Source organism: Enhydra lutris, unplaced genomic scaffold (genome assembly GCF_002288905.1).
Source record: "Enhydra lutris kenyoni isolate GAN:26980312 unplaced genomic scaffold, ASM228890v2 scaffoldscaffold1, whole genome shotgun sequence".
In the NCBI taxonomy this organism is placed as follows: Eukaryota; Metazoa; Chordata; class Mammalia; order Carnivora; family Mustelidae; genus Enhydra; species Enhydra lutris.
In genome coordinates, this window is record NW_019154085.1 from 95,686,754 (window position 1) to 95,707,243 (window position 20,490).

Here is a 20,490-nt window from a genome sequence, read left to right on the forward strand (position 1 = left end):
CTCATTATATTCTTAATTTTATAGTCTGTTTTGTCTGATATAAGTATTGCTCCCTGGCTTTTTTCTCACTTTGTTTGCATGGAATATCTTTTTCCTTACTTTAACTTTCATTTTCTGTGTATTTTTAGGTCTGAAAGGAGTCTCTCTCTCTCTCTCTTTTAAGATTTTTATTTATTCATTTGACAGCTCAAGCAGGGGGAGTGGGAGAGGGAGAAGTAGGCTCTCTGCAGGGAGCTCTATCCTAGGATTCTGGGATCTTGAGCTGAGTGGAAGGCAGATGTTTAACCAGCTGAGCCACCCAGGTGTCCCTCAAGGGAGTCTCTTATAAGCAGTATATGGATGGGTCTCTCTCTCTCTCTCTCTCTTTTTTTTTTTTAATTTTCCACCTTCCTCTTGTCTTTTGATTATATCAGTCTATTTACATTTAAAGTAATTATTTTTTTTTAAGATTTTATTTATTCATTTGACAGAGATCACAAGTAGGCAGAAAGGCAGGCAGAGAGAGAAGGGAAGCAGGCTCCCTGCCACGCAGAGAGCCCGATGTGGGGCTCGATCCCAGGACTCTGGGATCATGACCTGAGCTGAAGGCAGAGGCGTTAACCCACTGAGCCACCCAGGCGCCCCCATTTTAAGTAATTATTGATAGACATGTGTCTATTGCTATTTTGTTAATTATTTTTAGTTGTTTTTGTAGGTCTTCTCTGTCCTTTTTTCTCTTGCTCTCTTTCCTAGTGATTATTTTCTGTGGTATTATACTTGGCTTTCTTTCTCTTTATTTTTTGTGTATTTATTACAGGTGTTGTGTTTGTGGTTACCATGAGGTTCATATATAGTATTCTAATTATATAGCAGTCTGTATTAAGTTGGTGGTCACTTAGGCTTGATTGCATTGGAAGTTCTAAAAGAACTTCTTTTTACTCATCCCTTCCTTGCTTTATTTATATGATCTCATATTTTACTTTTTTTTTTTTGAGAAAGAGAGCGATGGAACGTGTGTGTGCTTAAGTGGCAGGAGAGGGCAGAGGGAGAGGGGAAAAGAAAATTTTAAGTGGGCTGCACAACCATCTTGGCCTATTGTGGGGCTTGATGTCACAAGCTGGAGATCATAACCTGGGCCAAAATCAAGAGTTGGATGCTTAACAGACTGAACCACCCAGGTGCCATTTGTTTTTTATATTTTTATTTGTAATTTTATTTTAATTATGAACTTTTCTTTTCCACTTAAAGAATTCCCTTTAAGATTTCTTTTAAGGATGGTTTAGTGGTGATGTATTCCCAACTTTTGTTTATCAGGGGATTCTATCTCTACCTCAATTCTGAATGATAATCCTCCTGGATAGACTATTTTTGGTTGTAGGTTTTTTTCCTTTGACCATTCTGAATATATCATGCTACTCATTTCTGGTCTTTAAAGGTTCTGCTGAGAAATCGGCTGACAGCCTTATAGTATTTCCCCTGTATGTAACTTACTTCTTACTGATTTTAAAATTCTCTCTTTATCTTTAAACTTTGACATTTTAATTATTATATGTTCTAGTCTGCCCCTTCTTGGGCTATCTTTTCTGGAACTCTCTATGCTTAGCGAACCTGGTTGTCTGTTCCTTCCCAGGTTAGGGAAGTTTATGTCTATTATTTTTCTAAAATAAGTTTTCTGCCTTTTTCTTTCTTCTTCTTCTGAGACCCCTATAATGTGATTGTTCATTTGGTCTTATCTAAGAGCACCTTTAGCTTATCCTCATTTATTAAAATTAATGTGTTTTGTTTTTGTGGTTTGCTTCATCTCAGGTATTTTCTAAACCCTGTCTTTCAGATCATTGATCTGTTCTTCTGCATCCTCTAGTGTATTGTTGATTCCCTCTAGTGTAATTTTTATTTCACTTAATTGTATTCCTCAACTCTCTTTTTTTTTTTTAAGATTTTATTTATTTATTTGACAGAGAGAGAGATATCACAAGTAGGCAAAGAGGCTGGCAGAGAGAGAGGGGAGGAAGCAGGCTCCCTGCGGAGCAGAGAGCCTGATGTGGGGCTCAATCCCAGGACCCCGGGACCATGACCTGAGCTGAAGGCAGAGGCTTTAACCCACTGAGCCACCCAGGCGCCCCATCCTCAACTCTCTTTTTTTTATATTTTCTCTTTGTTGAAATTCTCATTAAGTATTTCTACTCTTCTATGAGATAAACATTTTTGTGATCATTACTTTAAACTTTTATCAAGCATATTGCTTATCTTTGTTTCATTTAGTTCTTTTTCTGAGGTTTTGTCTTGTTTCATTTGGAGCATATTCCTCTCTCTCCTCATTTTGTTTGACTCTTGCTCATTTGTTTCGTGAATGAGATGGAACAGCTGATTCTCTGAAATTTGAAGGAATGGTCTAATATATGGTTGTTGCCTGGTGACTTTGGCTGGCTGGCTGGAGCTGTGTCTGGGGTGGGCTGGGGGCTCCTGGGACACTCTGTGCTCGTGCTAACCCTATATGATGACCTGAGCTAAAGTGGGCATACGCTGTGGTGGTATTAGGGCTCTTCGTGCAGGGGGCACTCTGGCAGGACAGCTAAAGTTGAAATGCATGCTATCCAGTGTGTCCTGGGACTCTGTGCAGAGGGTGCCTTGGTAGGGCAGCTAAAGCTGAAGTGGGTGTGGGCCAGTGCAATCCCTGGATTCTCTGCACAAAGGTCACCCTGGCAGGGTAGCTGAAGTTGAAATGGGTGGAAACCAGGGTGTCCCATCGCTTGCTGCATAGAGGGTGCCCTGATGGGGCAGCTGGAGCTGGAGCTGAGGCAGGGTGCAGGCCAGGGTGTCCCTTGTGCTACATGCAGAGACATCTTGGCCAGATAGCTAAAGCTGAAGTGTGCATGGGCTGGGGCATTTCCCAGGGCTCTCCATGTACAGGGTGCTCTGGGAGGACAGTTGAAACTGTGGGTACAAGAAGTGGGTATGAGCAAGGATGTCTTGGGATGTGCAGCACAGGGGATTCCCTGCTGGGGTGACTGGAGCTGAGACTGGTGGAGGCTGGAATGTTCTGGTGTGCTCATGCAGGGGGTGCCCTGGCAAGGTGGCTGGAAACTTTGTGGGGCAGGGACAGTGGTGTCTTGCGGCATTCCATATAAAGGGTGCCCTTGGCAGGTAGCTGAAACTGATGTGGACATGGGCTGGGGATTCCTGGGGCGCTCACATGGGCAGCTAGAGCCTAAATAGGGGTGAACCGGGAGGTCCTGGAGCACTCTGTACCAGGGCTGCCTTAGCAAGCTGTCTGGAGCTAAAGTGGTGTGGGCCTGGTGTATTCTGGGGTGCTTTGGTCCTGTATCAACATGGCAGTATGGCTGGAGTTGTAAGCTAGTGCTGTCCAGGAGTGTCCTTGTGTGTGCTGCTCTGGGGCTGTTTCTGTGGGATGGTTGGGCCTGGTGTGGGCTTCGGGCCCATGGCTTACTGAAGGAATAAGCTACATAGGGCACCCAGACCCTACTCCTGTGTACACTATCGAAGTGGATACAGAACGTAAACTGTGATGCTTTCTAGCTCCTCCACCCTGCAGAGAGTTCCAGCATTTCCATCACACAGATGGAGATCTATGGCTGGATACTGGATATTTGACAGACTAGCTTCTCTTTCAAACCCTGACATTTTTCTTCTGTGCCCAGGGCTTCCAGAGCTGGTATGGGCCAGAGACCCAGTCGTCACTAATGTGGTAGGCTGGCTATTAACACCTGGACCCTATACTCTCAGGGTAGAGGATGTATGTATATGTGGGGTTTGCCAGCCTCTCATACTTGGAGAGAGTTCCAGCAGCTCCTCCCACCATTCAGCAGGGTTTTAGAGCTGGTTCCTTTATGTTGCAGTTGCCCTTTTAAACTGTGGCTTTTTTTTCCCCCTCTGCCCCAGGGCAGAAGACTCTCTGTGTCTCCCAGTCTTATCCCTTCACACTGCAGATTGCAGCATCAGAAGTGAAGTTTCTTTTGTTATATCTTGTCTTCATCTCTCTTGCCCTTCTTTGTGTGGTCTATCTTTTGTTGTATAGAAGTTGTTCAGTCAGCCCTCAGTTCTTCAGGAGGAATTATTCTGTAGTAAATAGGTGGAGAATTGGTATGGAGGAGGGGAGTTCAGCCTCTTCCTACGTTGCTGTCTTGGACTGGAACCAAATTTTAACTTTTTTTCTCTTCTTTGTCCTTTCCCTTTTGTCTTATTCAACCGAGGTGATGGCACTGTTAAATAAAATTGGCAATAATAGGCATATTTGTGTTTTTTATGATCTTGATGGGAAAGCTTTCAACATTTTACCTGAAGTATGATATTTGCTGAAGGTTTTTGGTAAAAACTTTATCACATGAAGGATGTTCTCCTATTTTTTCTATGTCAGGTAACTTTTGTTGTAAATGAATTTCAAATTTTATCAAATCCTTTTTTTTGGGCCACTGTTGAGATGACTGTACAACTTCTTTATTTTGTTATTTTTGAGAATTACTGATTGAGCTTTTTTCACAGTGCATTTCTTAACAGCTTAATTGAGATGTAATGTGCATACCGTAAAATTACTTATTTTGCAATTCTTTGAGTTTCGATATATTCATAGGTTTTGGAACCATCATCACAATCTAATTTTAGAACATTTTCATAGAAGCCCAGTACTCATTAGCAGTTGCTCTCTGTTATCTGCCATCCTACTCTTCCCATGCCCTGTCCAGACTCTGGCCCTAGGCAACTGCTCATTTACTGTATGTCTGTATGAATTTGCCTAGACTGTGCCTTTCATATAAATGGAATTAGACAATATGTGGTTCATTGTGACTGGCTTCTGTCACTGAGTGTAATGTTTTCAGTGTTCATCCATGTTATAGCATTTATCACTATTTCATTGCTTTTTATTGTCAAATAGTACTCCATTGTCTGTATACACTATATGTTCTTTACCAGTTCATCAGTTGATGGACATTTTGTTTGTTTCCCATTTTAACTTTCATGAATAATACTGCTATGAAAATTTGTATGCAAACTTTTTGTGTGCTTGTGTGTTTTCATTTCTTTTGGGTGTATACCTAAAGATAGAATTTCCAGGTCTTATGGTAATTATGATGAACTGCCACACTGTTTTCCACAGTGCTATGTTTTTATACATTTCCACAAGCAGTGTTTGAGGGTTCTAATTTCTCTACACTATTGTCAACACTTGTTACTATCTATCCTTTTTCTTTTAGCCATCCTAATGAGTGTGAAGTGTCTTATTTTGGTTTTGATTTACAGTTTCCTTACTACTAATGGTGTTGAACATCTTTTGTGTGCTTATTGGCTGTGTATATAACTTCTTTGGAGAAGTGTATTCAGATCTTTTGCCCATTTTTAAATTGGATTGTCTTTTTATTATTCAGTTATAATTCTTCATATATTTTTGTCAGACATAATTTACACATATTGTCTCCCCTTTTTTGGGTTGTCTTCATTTTCTTGATGGTGTTATTCGTAGCTGTAAAGTTTTTAATTTTGGTGAAGTCCAGTTTATCTATTTTGTTGTTGTTGATTTTAGTTTTGGCTTTGTATCTAAGAAAGCATCGCATAACCCAAGGTCATGAAGATTTGCTCTTTTCCTTTCTTTTAAGAGTTTTACATTTTGGCTACTACAGTTTAGTCTTTGATCTATTGTGAGTTAATTTTTATGTATGGTGTGAGTTATGGGTCCAAGTTCATTCTTTTATATCTGGATATCTGGTTGCTCTAGTGCTATTTCTTGGAAAGACTGTTATTTTCCTGTTGAATTGTTTTGGCAGCCGTGTGAAAAATGAAGTAACTATAAATGTAAGAGTTTATTTCTGGACTCTAAGATCTATTCCATTGATCTATTTGTGTATCATCCTGCTAGTACTACACTGTCTTAGGTAGCTTTGTGCTAAGTTTTACAACCAGGAAGTATAAGCTCACCAAGTTTGTTCATTTTCAAGATTATTTTCAGTTTGATTTTCAAAAGTTTAACTAGGCTTGTGTTCCTAAAATAAGCCCATTTTATTTTATTTTGTTTATTTTCTCTAAAATAAGCCATTTTGCATGCGTTGATATTTTTAGGCTTTTAATTTTTGTTGTCTTTGGTTTGCTAATATTTAGTTTACCCATGAATATGAGAAAGTGGCTTGTGTGTGTGCGTGCGCATGTTTGTATTGTGTTTGTCAGATCAATGTGTTTCTCCTGATCTGATGGGGTCCCTCAAATGTGGGGTGACAGTTGGGTGGGGGCTCTTGGTATGGGTGGTGAAAGAATTCACCTGAGGCAGACAAAGGAGATAAAAGTTTATTGAACACACCATAAGGGAGCAGGGGGCAGGACAGCAGAGGAGAGACTATTTGCAATGAGGTGGTGGTTGGGGGCTGTTTTTAAGGGAGAAAGGAAGGAGATATTGGGAATCTATGGAATTTTCCCTTTTTTGGTAACTGTACATGTTTGTCAGTAGTCCATTGGTCAGATAGGTCAGTTAGGCTTATGGATATTTTGAGGTGGATTGCCTGATGGGCCTGTCTGTAATTAGCTAGGTGGTCACTGTGGACCCTTTTGCCTTGTACTACATTCCGTTGCTCAAGCCTGTTGTCTAAAAGCAGCCTTTACAGGATGCGTGGGTGGCTTAGTCAGTTAAATGTCTGCCTTTGGCTTAGGTCATGATCCCAGGGTCCTGGAGTGGAGTCCCATACTGGGCTCCTTGCTCATCGGGGAACTTGCTTCTCCCTATTCCTGCTGCTGCCCTGCTTGTGTGCTCTCTCTCTTTCTCACTCACTCTGACAAATAAATAAATAAAATCTTTAAAAAAAAAAAACAAACCCAGCCTCTACAATCAAGTTTAGGCTAGCTTCATAGAATGAGCTTGAAAAGAATGTATCTGTCATTTACTAAGTGGCTCACGTTTGTTTATTGTGTTCTTCAAATCTTCCATATCCTTTTATATTTTTAATCTGCTTCTATAATCAGTTACTGAAAGGAACTATAATTATAGATTTGGCTATTCTCCTTTCTCAATTTTTTCCTTTTGTTTTTACGTATTTGCCTTATTTTTTAAAGCAATGTTTATGTTTCTAGTAAATTAAACCTTTTACCATTATAAAATACCTTTTTTTTCCTAATAATGCCTTTTAGCCAATATTTGTTGCTTTATTTATTTATTTTTTATTCATTTATTTGTCTGTGAGAGAGAGAGTACACACAAGCAGGCAGAGTGGCAGGCAGAGGCAACGAGAGAAGCAGGCTCCTCGCCAAGCAGGAGCCCATGCAGGACTCGATCCCAGGATCCTGGGATCATGGCCTGAGCTGAAGGCAGCAGCTTAACCAACTGAGCCACCCAGGTGTCCCTGTTGCTTTATGTTGATAAAACTATACCAGCTCTATTTTGGTAGGCATAATATGTCTTTTTTCATCCTTTTTCACTCAGTGTTTATACATCATTCGGTTTAAGTTGTGTCTTTTGAAAGCAGCATATACATACGGATTTTTAAATCTAGTATGATAATCTTTTTCTTTTAATTGGCATTTTGCTCCATTTCTATTTAATGTCTCTTCTATTCACGAATTCTCTCTGTCTAGGTCTATATCTCCTGCTTATTTCATCCAACAAATTCTTTTTTTTTTTTTTTAAAGATTTTACTTATTTAGTTGAGAGAGAGAGTGAGAGAGCACAAGCCAAGAGAAGAGGCAGAGGGAGATGATGGAGCAGGCTTCTCACTGAGCAGGGAGCCCGATGTGGGGCTTGATCCCAGGACCATGACCTGAGCCAAAGGCAGATACTTAACAACTGAGCCACCCAAGTGACCCTCTTTTTTTTTTTTTTTTTTTTTTTAATTTAATTTTATTTTTAAGTAATCTCTAAAGCCAGTGTGGGGCTTGAGATTACAACCCTCAGACCAAGAATTGCCTGCTGTACTTACTGAGCTAGCCAGACATCTCTCATTAAACAAATTCTTAATTAAAAAAATAAAAGCAACAAAATCATCTCCTCAAAGTCCATAATTTCTCTGAGTAGCCATTTGGTTTTTATTCCCAAATAAATATATTAGTACTGTATTTCAATAATAGTTGATTCTCCTCAACAAAATTCTAATATTTATTTAGGAATGTATCAGTAAATTCCATTTGAGTTTGTCTTGTTTCCAGTTGATTATAAAAATGCCATCTTGATCTAAATCCAATACTGAAAAAGAAAATTTCCCTTTATTCACTTCTCAAATGTTGTTTATCAAGAGAATTGCTTAGAAAATGAGTTCTGGTAGGTTTTGCTTTCACTAAATTTCCCTAGCCAATGTTTTAATTTTGATAATTTAAATGACGTGATATTAAAAGGCAAATATTGCTAGTTCCATCTTACCAGCTCCCCTAACCTTACTAAAAAATAAACTTGTATGTATACAATGATTAAAACTGTTTCCTAAATTTCTGATTTAAATTCTCTATAGTTTTCATGATTAGATGGACATGCACATTTATTATTAGTATTAGTTTTTTGATAAGTTAGAAGATGAAGCCCGAGTCTTCTGTTATTAACATAGTGTTGGTTACAACTGACCTTTTGCAGTAGGTGAACCTATGTGGCTGACCTAAATGAGGTATTTTTTATTGTAATATAATTTTTAGACTTTCTATAATGTAAGGGGGAAAGGGAATTTTAAAATTATTTTACTTTGAATATTAACTGAAATATCCCTGTGTTATTAATTAATTATACCACTACTTATTTTTATGTCCTTTATGTATCCAGATACCAATTTAAATCACCAGGGAAGCAGATATTCCACAATTTTAGTTCAGTGGAAAATTTTCTACACATTTTTTTACTATTGTAGACTTATTTTATCTTCATCTTTATTTTTTCTCTTATTGGTGACTCTCTTAAAACAGTTTTTTAAATTAATATGGCTTTAGTTTCATTGTTTATTTTTACAAATATAATGCCTGATTCAGTCTTAGTAAAATAAATCAGATAATCAGATAAGTATGACCTCAGTTTAGCAGATTTTTTTTTCTTGGTGTTGGTTAAAATTTTTTACAATATAAAAAAAAAAACAGAGATAATAGACAGTAAAATGGTTTTTGTATTTTTTTCTGAGCTTCTTGCCAATATTTCACCCTAAACTAATGGTATGAAGTACTCCTTATACCAATGACGCTCAATAGTGCTTCTGGAATCCCTATTGCTTTTGGAAAGTGGACATGGCACTTTCTGCTGCTGCTACCCTTGCCAGAATGGGTGTCACTTATTCTCTGCTTCTTTGAGTTTTGACTCTCTGGATTAAAGTCTGGAATGGGTATGTCTGAATAGCAAATCCCATTTCTGTAAGGCAGGCTGAGAAAGCAAGAATTTGCCCTTTCCAGCTTTTCTACTGGGACGTGATATTTGACTCCTACTCAGATTTGTAATGTGAGGAAATTCCTAAACATTGCAGGAGTCCCAGGTGTTGGGTGGCCTCAAATAATGATGTAGATGGACTGTACTGTGTCAGCTCCCAAATACATGTATACAGCCTTATTCTCTCCCTAAGTTCCAGACTCATGTATTTCCAAATCTATTAGACATTTCCACTTCATAATTTACAAACATTTCAAAGTTTATGTATTTCTAAAAGATATATTGATTGTTTTTCCCCAATCCATTTCTTCCTTAGTCTTTACCATCTCAATAAATTTGCATCAGTTCCATCACTCTAAACGTATGTTGAGTTCACATGTCCCTCATTCTCCACATTTCCTCCAACAGCAAGTTCTGTTTGCTTTACCTCTGTTTCATTTCCTGAATCTCTCCAGTTCTACTGCCAAAGATGATTCTTGCCTTATTTTTTACATCCTGGTAATAAGTTTCTTGCTTTAATGCTTTACCTTTTTTGAATCATTCTCTGTTATTTATTCAGAGTTTTGGTGATGGTGTTGAGAAGGGGGGCCCATGCGATGGTGTTTAGGGAGGACCTTATCAGAGAGGTCTCAATCTTTCATAAGTCATATCTGAATCCAGTAGCCAACAGATGCAGTGGGGCCTTTATGGACTAGCCAAGTCCTCTAGGGACATTTATCTCCTATTTTTTTTTATTAATAGCTTTGTCCTCTACAAAGTTTTTAAAATATAAGATTGTGTCCCTCTCCTGCTTAAAACTCTCCAGTAAGTGCTGTCTAATATAGCTTTCAGTGAAGATGGCAGCGGTCTACATCTTCGCTGTTCAGTATGATAGCCACTTTCCACATGTGGCCACTGAGGACTTGGAACATGGCTGATGTGACTGAGGAACTGAAGTTTTAATTTTATTTGTTTTTATTATTTTTTTCCAAGCCAAACTGTATCCACCTTTATTAAAGATACTTTTCATAAACAATGATGGTATTTCAGCCAGGACAAGGGAAGATAGTCATTAACAATATTCCACAACTTTTATACTCCCTTCTTCCATGGATTACCAAAATCAGAAAGCCACTATAAAAACGAATGCAGTCTTCATCTGATTGCCTGAACAGGGAAAGTTTAGAGTGAGGGTTGACATTTCACATTTAACATATTGTTCAACAACTTTTCACAAGCAGATGCTGACTTTCAGGAAATGAAATGAAGATAGCATAATTATCAGTCTGAAGATCCAAAAGCTAAAAAAGGAGGTCTTTGAGGGGTGCCATCTTCATGGTCCAGATTGCCTGACATACACTGAGAACTATGTCTTGGGGTCAAGTTCCAACAGGTCTCTGGGCTTAAGAGAGTTAAGTCTATGTTGAAGGCAGACAGGGAGAAGAGGACATAAACAGAAATTTGAATTTTTCCATACCACAAAGCATTTGTGCCAGGGTGGCTAATGTGTTTCAACATCAAGGAATCCCTCCTCCTGGGAACCAAAAGGAAGATTTTCAAAACTGAAAGGGAGTGGTGGTGTTACATTTGTATCAGTTTAGCTTCAGAGATACTCTGTTAGTGATAAAAGCCCTTCCCCCCAAACAACAATGAAATGTTCTATGTGCTAACAACATAGCTTAAAAAGAAAAAAGTAAAACAAAATTCTGCATATTTATAAAACTTGATAAAAAATGGTATATCAAACTGTACAGTCACAAGAAGTACACAGCTATCAAAAATGCACACACTTCACCTGACATCTCCAGCACCTTCAGCCTTCTGTGCCTGGTCTGTTTTGGCATCTCTGTTTTCTATAGGGTTATTCCCACTCTTTGCCAACATCAGTTCCCCCCCTTTTCCCCATTGGGTACCTTCTCTCCCTTCTTTGCAGGGGTCATTCTTGTCTCTTCTTCACATCATGCCTGAAGTTTTAATTTTTAACCCAAAGAGCCACTTCTGGCTAATAGTGTTTCGGATGGCAGAGCTGCACTGGTTCTTTATTCCGAAAACAGAATCCAAAACCCTTATCAAGGCTTTCTTTAATTTTATTCTTGCTTATCTCAGTAGCTTCATCTCATACTATTCTCTCCCTTGGTTCAGCCACATTGGCCTCCTTTGTATTTCTAAAAATCACTCAACCCTTTCTCAGCTTGGAGCCTTTCCTCTGATGCTGTCTGCCTGGGAGTGCTCTCCACTCAGTTTTGAACTTGGTTGACTCTTTAATACTTCAGTTTATAGACTAAGTAAGCATCACCTAGGAGAGTCCTTATCTGGTCAGCCTACCTAAATTGGCCATTACTCTCTTGTTCCTTCCTAATATTTACACTTTACTGTAATTAATCATTTATTCATTATTTTTAGTCTCCCCCTTAAGAATGTAAGACCTGTGAGGGCGTGGTCCTTGCTTCTCCAGATCCTGGAATATAATATGTATTTCTTATTAACAAATACACACTGAATTCTTGAGATTCTTAGATATTGGATACAGAGGTTGATTACTTTTTTTTGGGTGGAGTAAAATTTTATAAGTCTGCAAGCAATTGAGAAAAAAGCAAATTTGTTTTAAAGATGAAGTGAGATTACATATAAACAGATGAAAAAGTACAATCTAAATATAAAGTGTTATTAAAGAAATTTTATAGTTCAGTGGTTTAATAGGACTCTTTCTTGCAGAGCTCTGAGAATTTATAGACATAGGAAATTTTCATATAGAAACTTAAAATGACATTTGTGGAAACCCAGTGCTGAGGAAGGTACCAGTCAGGCAGAGTTTATATTGTATATTCATTTGATTTAAAATAATTCATTCTAATTTTTTATTTTTTATTTTATTTATTTATTTATTTATTTAAAGATTTTATTTATTTATTTGACAGACAGAGATCACAAGTAGGCAGAGAGGCAGGCAGAGAGAAAGGAGGAAGCAGGCTTTCCGCTGAGCAGAGAGCCCGATGCGGGGCTCGATCCCAGGACCCTGGGATCACGACCTGAGCCGAAGGCAGAGGCTTTAACCTACTGAGCCACCCAGGCGCCCCTCATTCTAATTTTTTAAAATGAATCTCATTTAATATTGGTTTAATTTAATTATAAATTTGGAGTTAATATCTTCGTATTTTGTAATTTTAAAAATGCAGTTTTATCCTATTAGAAAATTTGGTGTGATAGGAAAATGTGGATCTATAAAAGGATTATTCATAAAAGAATTCCTCTTCCTGTAGCTAATCATTCCTTATTTTAAAAATTATTTAGTTTTAAAAATCTGGCTGATTTGTAAATTTTCGGTAAAACATTTGTTGCTTAAAACAGGATAATTATTATGTTATTGTTCAGTTTGAAATACAAATGAAATAAAGGATGCTGAGTTCCCACACTATGCACTGAGTAACTGCTTTTGGACTTAGTGCTTTGTATTTTCTTAGTAGATCATTTGGACTGTGATTTAACCACTTTATATCTATGTAGGTAGTATATCAAGGCCACAGATAAGTACTTTAATATTATTATTTATGTTTAATTCTCTAATACATTCAGTAATAACTATTTCCCTACCCCTCCCTTTTGTGATTTCTTTTTTTTTTTTAGGATCAGGATGCCTAAAGTTCATGTGATAAAAAAGTCTCTTACACCTCAGATGTCTTGTTTGACAAATGAATCTTACAAACACTTGGATTTTTTGCCTGAAAAACTAAGAGCAAAGCTACTTCCTTTCCAGAAAGATGGCATTGCTTTTGCCCTCAGAAGAGATGGCAGGTAAAGTACTTTTTTCAAGACATGCTAAAAATATTTAATTCTAGAGTGTGTATATATATATATATATATATAAAAGAAAACAACAAAGGTTTGTGCAAACCAGTTTTTTGTGTGTGTACATTGTCTTCCCATATCTTGAGATAATTTTAAGATATACCTCATTTTGGGGGCGCCTGGGTGGCTCAGTGGGTTAAAGCCTCTGCCTTCGGCTCGGGTCATGATCCCAGGGTCCTGGGATCAAGCCCCGCATTGGGCTCTCTGCTCAGCAGGGAGCCTGCTTCCCTTCCTCTCTCTCTCTGCCTGCCTCTCTGCCTACTTGTGATCTCTGTCTGCCAAATAAATAAATAAAATCTTTAAAAAAAAAAAAAAGATATACCTCATTTTGCCTTCATTTTTGAATGGTATTTTAGTTGACAATACAATTCTACTTTATTTATTTATTTTTAAAAGATTTTATTTATTTATTTGATAGAGATTACAAGTAGTCAGAGAGGCAGGCAGAGAGAGAGAGAGAGAGAGAGGAGGAAGCAGGCTCCCCGCTGAGCAGAGAGCCTGATGCGGGGCTTGATCCCAGGACCTAGAGATCATGACCTGAGCTGAAGACAGAGGCCTCAACCCACTGAGCCACCCAGCCACCCAGGCGCCCCAGCAGTTCTACTTTAATAGCCCTTTTTTCCTAGCACTTGGAAGTTTGTATTCTATTGACTTATGTCTTTCATAGTTGCCATTAAAAAGTGTGCTCTTGAGTCTCAAAAACTTATTTTACAGGTGACTTACAGATTACAAAGAAAAATTACAAAATGTTCATGTAGTATAGCCAGTAGTGGGGCAGCTATAGGCACAATGTGCTGCATTGGAGTTGTACAACATTTCTTTCTGGAAATACTTGTTCTTTTGATAATGGGGAAACAATCAAACCAGTTTAGAATATGGGATATTTTTATAGGATATTTTATAGGACACAGTGTCTGAAAAACCAAGGGAAGTGATGAGAATGTCCTAAATTGAGAGAGCTAAAAGTTAAAACATCTGAAAGTAATACATAAATCTTGATTAGATCCTGGATAAGTAAAAAGAAGAGCTTTAGAGGACATATTAGGATAACTGGGAAAATTGCATCTGAGCTCTCTTAGAGTGATGTTATTGAATTAATGTCAGTTATCATGGGTGAGGTAATGATGTTTTGGTTGAATGTTGTTGTTCTTGGAAAATGCATGATAAAGAATTTGGGATGAAGAACTGTGATAGCAGCCTACTTTCTGTATTTTCCCAAAAGGAGAGGACGTATATATATTCAAATAGACTTGGAGTGAGTCAGTCACGGTGTTAACATTGAATTTGGTGAGTGGTGTTAAGAGTGTTCGCTATAGTATTCTCTTTGGATTTTCTGTCAGTTTGAAAATTAAAAAAAAAAAAAATGATCAGTCTGATTTTCATTCCTTTGTTGGTCATCTGTCTTTTCTATTTGGACCTGATCTTTTTCTGTATCTGATTTTAAGACTTTCTCTTGGTTTTTGGAGTTCGGCGGTGTAACAACAATTTATTCAGTCTGGTTTTCTTTTTGTTTATTCTCCTTGAGATTATTGTGCATTTTTTAATCTGGGATTTGTGCCATGTTGATTCTGGAAAAATCTCAGCTATTATCTATTTTTAAAAATTATTTTTAAGATTATATTTATTTATTTGAGAACAAGAGCATGAGCGGTGGTGGGGGGCAGAGGAACAAGGACAGGCAGACTCCCTGCTGAGCAGGGAGCCCAAAGCACGGTTCCATCCCAGGATCCCAGGATCATGACCTGAGTGGCAGATGCTCAATCAACTGAGCCACCCAGGCACCCATATCTCTTTAAATATTGATTCATGGGATGCCTGGGTGGCTCAGTGGGTTAAAGCCTCTGCTCAGAGGTCATGATCCCAGGGTCCTGAGATCGAGCCCCGCATTGGGCTCTCTGCTCAGCAGAGAGCCTGGTTCCCCTCTCTCTCTGCCTACCTCTCTGCCTACTTGTGATATCTGTCAAATAAATAAATAAAATCTTAAAAATATATTTAAATATTGATTCATACCCATTCATTTTGTTTATTTTCTTCTGCGATAAAAATTGATGAGACTTAAACTACCTTTTCACTCTATCCCATGCTTCCATTAATGTGTCTTATATTTTCTGCATCTACCTGTGCTACAATATGGCTACTTTTAAAGATCTCTTTTTAAAAATAAAAGATTATGATTCAGTTATTCTAATGTGTTTAACTTACCTATTCAGTGTTCAAAGAATTTTTGGAAATGATGTACATTTTACGCATGTGTACAAGTGTAGAACTTGAAGAATTTTTACAGTATTGCCATCACCAAGATCAAGAAATAGTACCTTACCCGCATCCCAGAAATCTTTCTCTTGCCCCTTCTTAATCACTTTTTTTTTAAAAGATTTTATTTATTTATTTGACCGAAATCACAAGTAGGCAGAGAGAGGGAGAAGTAGGCTCCCTGCTGAGCAGAGAGCCCAATGCAGGGCTTGATCCCAGGACCCTGAGATCATGACCTGAGCCGAAGACAGAGGCTTAACCCTCTGAGCCACCCAGGCGCCCCACTTCTTGATCACTTTTTGCCTCCTTCCTCTCCAAAGGTAATGACTTCTCCTAACTTCTCAAACCATAGATTACTTTTATATGCTCGACTATATCATTGTAATCATCTGTATGTATCTTCGGTGTCTGACTTCTTTTGCTCAACATCGTTCTGATATTCTTCCTTATTGTTGCATGTGGTTGTAGTTGGTTCATTCTCATATAAAATTCCACTATATAAATACACCATAAAGTTTTTATTCATTCACTGTTGATGAATATTTGAATTGTTACTAGTTTGGGACTTTTACAAATAATAATGCTATGAACATTCTTATACAAATCTTTTGGTAAATACATACATACACATATATTTCTGTCATGTGTATACCAAGATGTATAATTGTTGAGTCATAAGATATATATACATTACAAGTAAATAATTTCCTATATTAGTTTGGCAGGGCTGTCATAATGAAATGCCACAAGTTGGTGACTTATAAACAACAGAAATGTATTGTCTCACATTTCTGGAGTCTAGAAGTTCAAAATCAAGTGGATAAAAGAGTTGATTCCATTTAGGGTTGTGAGGGAGGTATCTGTTCCAGGTCTTTTTCCTTGATTTGTAGAACACTGTCTTCTTCCAATGTGTTTTCACATCATCTTCTCACTATTCATGGCTATTCTCTTCTAAGGGCACCAGTCATTATTGGGTTAAGCCCCCCCATAATCTAATTTTAACTAATTACATCTGTGGGGACTCTATTTCCAAATAAGGTCACATTCTGAGGCACTGGGTGTTAAAACTTTAACATATGAGTTTTGTGGGGACATAATTCAACCACTAACTCAGACAGTTTTCAAAGTATACCAATTTTTACTTGTATCAATAATATGTAAGAGTCCCATTTGTTATCACATCTTTACCAACACTTATTTCCTATCTCTAATTTTATCTTAGATCTTCTGGCAAGTATATAGTGATAACCATTTAGGTTTTCATTTGCACTTTTCTGATAACAAATGAAATCTAACACCTTTTCATATGCTTATTAGCCATTCCGTTGTCCTTTATTAGTAATTGCCTAGAAATAAATATAATGATATATATTGATTTAAATTTATATAATGATATATAATATATAATGATATATAATGATTTAAATTTAGCCACATGTCTGGTGGCTACCATATGGGACAGTACAGGTATAGATTCTTTGTTTTATTTTTCTGATTGCCAATCTTTGTGTCAACACCATACTTCTTAATTATTATAATTTATTAATCCATATTTTGGTCTAAGATAACGTAAGTCTCACAACTTTGTTATTTTTTCAAAATTGCTTTAGCTATTGTTGAGCCTTTGCATTGCCTATAAGTTATAGAAATCATTGATCATTTTTCACCAAAAAAGTTGCTGGAGTTGTGAATGGAATTGTTTTGCATCTGTAGACCATTTTGGGGAGAATTGATATCTTTACCGTATAAAGTATTTTAATCCATTAATGTGAATATTCTTCCATTTATTTAATGCCCTTCATTTATTTTCATTTCAGTTATTTTCCCATTAATTAATTTCTTTTTAACAAGATTTTATAGTTTTCAATATATAACTTTCATATATATCATTATATTTATTCCTAGGTGTTTAGTATTTTTGATGTTTCTATAAAATGTCATTTCCTCCCTCCGGTTATTTCTAAGATTTTCTCCTTGTTTGGTTATCCAAAAGTTTTGCTATGTATGATGTGCCTAGATTTGCATTTAAAGTTTTTTTAATCTGTGGGTTGATGTTGTTTATTAGTTCTCGGAGAATACTCAGTCTCTTGAAATCTCTTCGGATACTATTTTGCTCCTTTCTTTTCTCCTTGGTCTCCCATTATACCTATATTAGACCTTTTTTTTGTGTTCTATACATCACTTACTGTTTTCTTCTTTTTTAAAAAAATGTTTATGCTTTATTTGGATATTTGTTGTTTACTTATATTCTTGGTTTACTAATCTGAAAATTTTGCTATTAATTTATTGGATTTTCTGAAGGAAAAGACCATCGCTCAAAATACTTGAAACCAAAATCCATTCATTATGGCTGAAAAAAAGAGGCTGAATATATTACTTGCTAATCAAGGGAGAAACTGTGCTTCTTAAACATGGCAAACAAAGCAAAGAGTTGGTATTGAATCAGACTGGGGACATTTGGAGGCTTTAAAAAGTAGGAGTGTTTAAGTATTTGCTCAGTATCAGAGTATGCTTTAGAGATTAGCTGAGTGATGTCAAAGAACAGTCAGTCCTTCCCTGTCTTGAAATTGGAGAATAGAAACATTTTATTTTCTGTTCTTGATGTGAGATAGTGTATTTTTAATTCCTAGAATATCCAATTCCTGTTTGCTGGTTATGTTGATAATATCTTGCTTCTTGCTCTGTTTTAATTCCATCTTTTCTTCCTATAAATATTTAGAACATACTTACTTTACATATCTGAAGTCCTTTGGAGGCTAATTTACTTTTGTTCTTGTTATTCATGATGGTTTATTTCCCGATATATTTGCTAATTTTTAAAAAATTTTTGTTTTTATAATTAGGTAATCTGAATCTCTGTGACTCTTGAGAGACTTAAGTAATGGACAATTTTTGGGGGGGAGGATTTGCAAAGTTAAGTTGTAATCAACTTCATCTCCATTGAAAGGAAACTAGTGAGCTGACTTTTGTCACCAGAGTATGTGTTTTGTTTTTTTTTTTAAGATTTTATTTATTCATTTGATAGACAGAGATCACAAGTAGGCAGAGAGGCAGGCAGAGAGAGAGAGGAGGAAGCAGGCACCCCGCTGAGCAGAGAGCCCCATGCGGGGCTTGATCCCAGGACCCTGAGACCATGACCTGAGCTGAAGGCAGAGGCCTAACCCACTGAGCCACCCAGGTGCCCCAGAGTATGTTTTTTATGGTTACTTGATGCTGTTTATTTTTTTAACTTTTAATTTTGTAATAATTTCAACCTTGATTTTAAAAAAGTACAGAAATAACTTTTCCTATACCCTTTACTTTGATTCACTAATTTCTAACATTTTAGCACTTTTCCTTATTTTATTATTCTCTCCCTCCTGTGTCTTTCTACACATACAGACACACATGTGCATTTGCACACACAGTAGTATTTATTTTTTTTCAAGGCCATCTGAGGTTAGGTTACATATGTCTTGCTCCTTTAACCTACAGTATTTAAGAATAGTTCATATTTTAAGAACAAAAATATTCTCTAACATAGCCACAGTACAATCATCAAATTCATGAGATTTAATCTTTTATCTCTGTATATGTTTTCAATTGTCAATCTTTTATGACATTTTTTTTTTCTTTTAGTGCAGGAGCCAATGTAGGATTGCTTATTGCATTTAGTGATATCTCTCTCTTTCCTTGAATGTTGAATAGTTTTTCAGATTTTCATGGCACTGGATTTAGGCCAGTGTATTTTATATAATGTGTTGCAATTCTTTTAAACATTTTCTCATTATAGGATTTAGCTTGTACAGTCTGTTCTGGATTAGTACACAAGGGAGAAAGAAGTCTTACCCTTCTCAAGAAACTGCTTTTGAAGGCACACAGCATCTATCAGCCCCTCAACTGGTAGTGTTGTTGTTTTTTTTTTTTCTCAAGATGGTAGTGTTAATTTTGATTGTTAGTCAAAGGTTATAACTACAACACTCTCTACCATGTAGTTACTATATTTCCCTCTCACAGTTGTTGCCTGTTTAACAAACAATTAACATGAGATGTTCATCATGTAAATATGCTTCCTCTTATCTAGTTTTTTCTCTTGGATTTAGCTTCTATACATGTTCTTGCTCAAAATAATTTTTTGAAATTATTTATGAAATGATGATTTATTAATTGGCATTTTACTGTAAGGAAGAGCCCTTCCTTCTGTTGCAACAATATCTCTTTCTCTTTTTCTCTGTTTCTACCCATTCATCTATCCATCCATTCATCCATTTTCATGGATTCCTAGTATAATCAGTGGGTTATAATCCCTTACTGTACCATAGCTTACTTTAGTTTGTTTCGGAACTTGTTACAAATGGAATCATGCAGGTTATATGTGTTTCTGTCTGACTTCTTTTGCTCATCATGTTTTTGAGATTCAAATATATTGTTTTGATCTCTGAATATAAGACAGTTATTTTGTTCATTCACTTGCTGATGGACATTTGTTTGATTTCAGATTGGGAGTCTTATGAATAAAGATGGTATTAACATTAATGGAGAAGTCCTTTGTGGACATGTTTTCAATTCTATTGCTATTTGTTTTTTTGTTTTTTTTTTTTTTTTTAAGATTTTATCTATTTGTGAGAGAGAGAGAGAAAGAGAGTGAGCATGAGTGGAGGGAGAGGCTGAGGGAGAGGGAGAAGCAGACTCCCGACTGAGCAGGGAGCCCAATGCTGGATCCCAGGACCCTGAGATCATGACCTGAGCTGAAATCAAGATTCTGATGCTCAACCAACTGAGCCACCCAGGCACCCTGGTAGCTCACAGATTTTTAATTTGTCTTTTCCTAAAGACTAATAATGTTGGTGTTATGCCCCAATAATGGGTCCGTGATTAAAGGAGCGAGACTGATATAAAGTGAAGGCCAAGTAAAGCTTTATTTCGTGCCAAGCATCAAGAATCTAACTGAACGGGGTGCCTGGGTGGCTCAGGGAGTTAAGCCTCTGCCTTCAGCTCAAGTCATGATCTCAGGGTTCTGGGATCGAGCCCCGCATCGGGCTTTCTGCTCAGCAGGGACCTGCTTCCCCTCTCTGTCTCTGCCTGCCTCTCTGCCTACTTGTGAGTGATCTCTCTTTCCATCAAATAAA

General features: G+C 37.0%; 1 protein-coding gene across 3 annotated transcripts in view; it reads left to right on the top strand.

Moving 5' to 3' along the window:
• Positions 1 to 20,490, top strand: part of LOC111141001 (zinc finger RANBP2-type containing 3) — a 321,399-nt gene that overhangs the window by 14,004 nt on the left and 286,905 nt on the right. For all 3 annotated transcript variants that reach the window (XM_022493314.1, XM_022493323.1, XM_022493331.1), the window contains exon 2: positions 12,908 to 13,075. In XM_022493314.1, coding sequence (XP_022349022.1) covers positions 12,915 to 13,075 — 161 coding nt within the window. In that variant the 5' untranslated portion in view covers positions 12,908 to 12,914. The remainder of the gene's footprint in view (positions 1 to 12,907; positions 13,076 to 20,490) is intronic.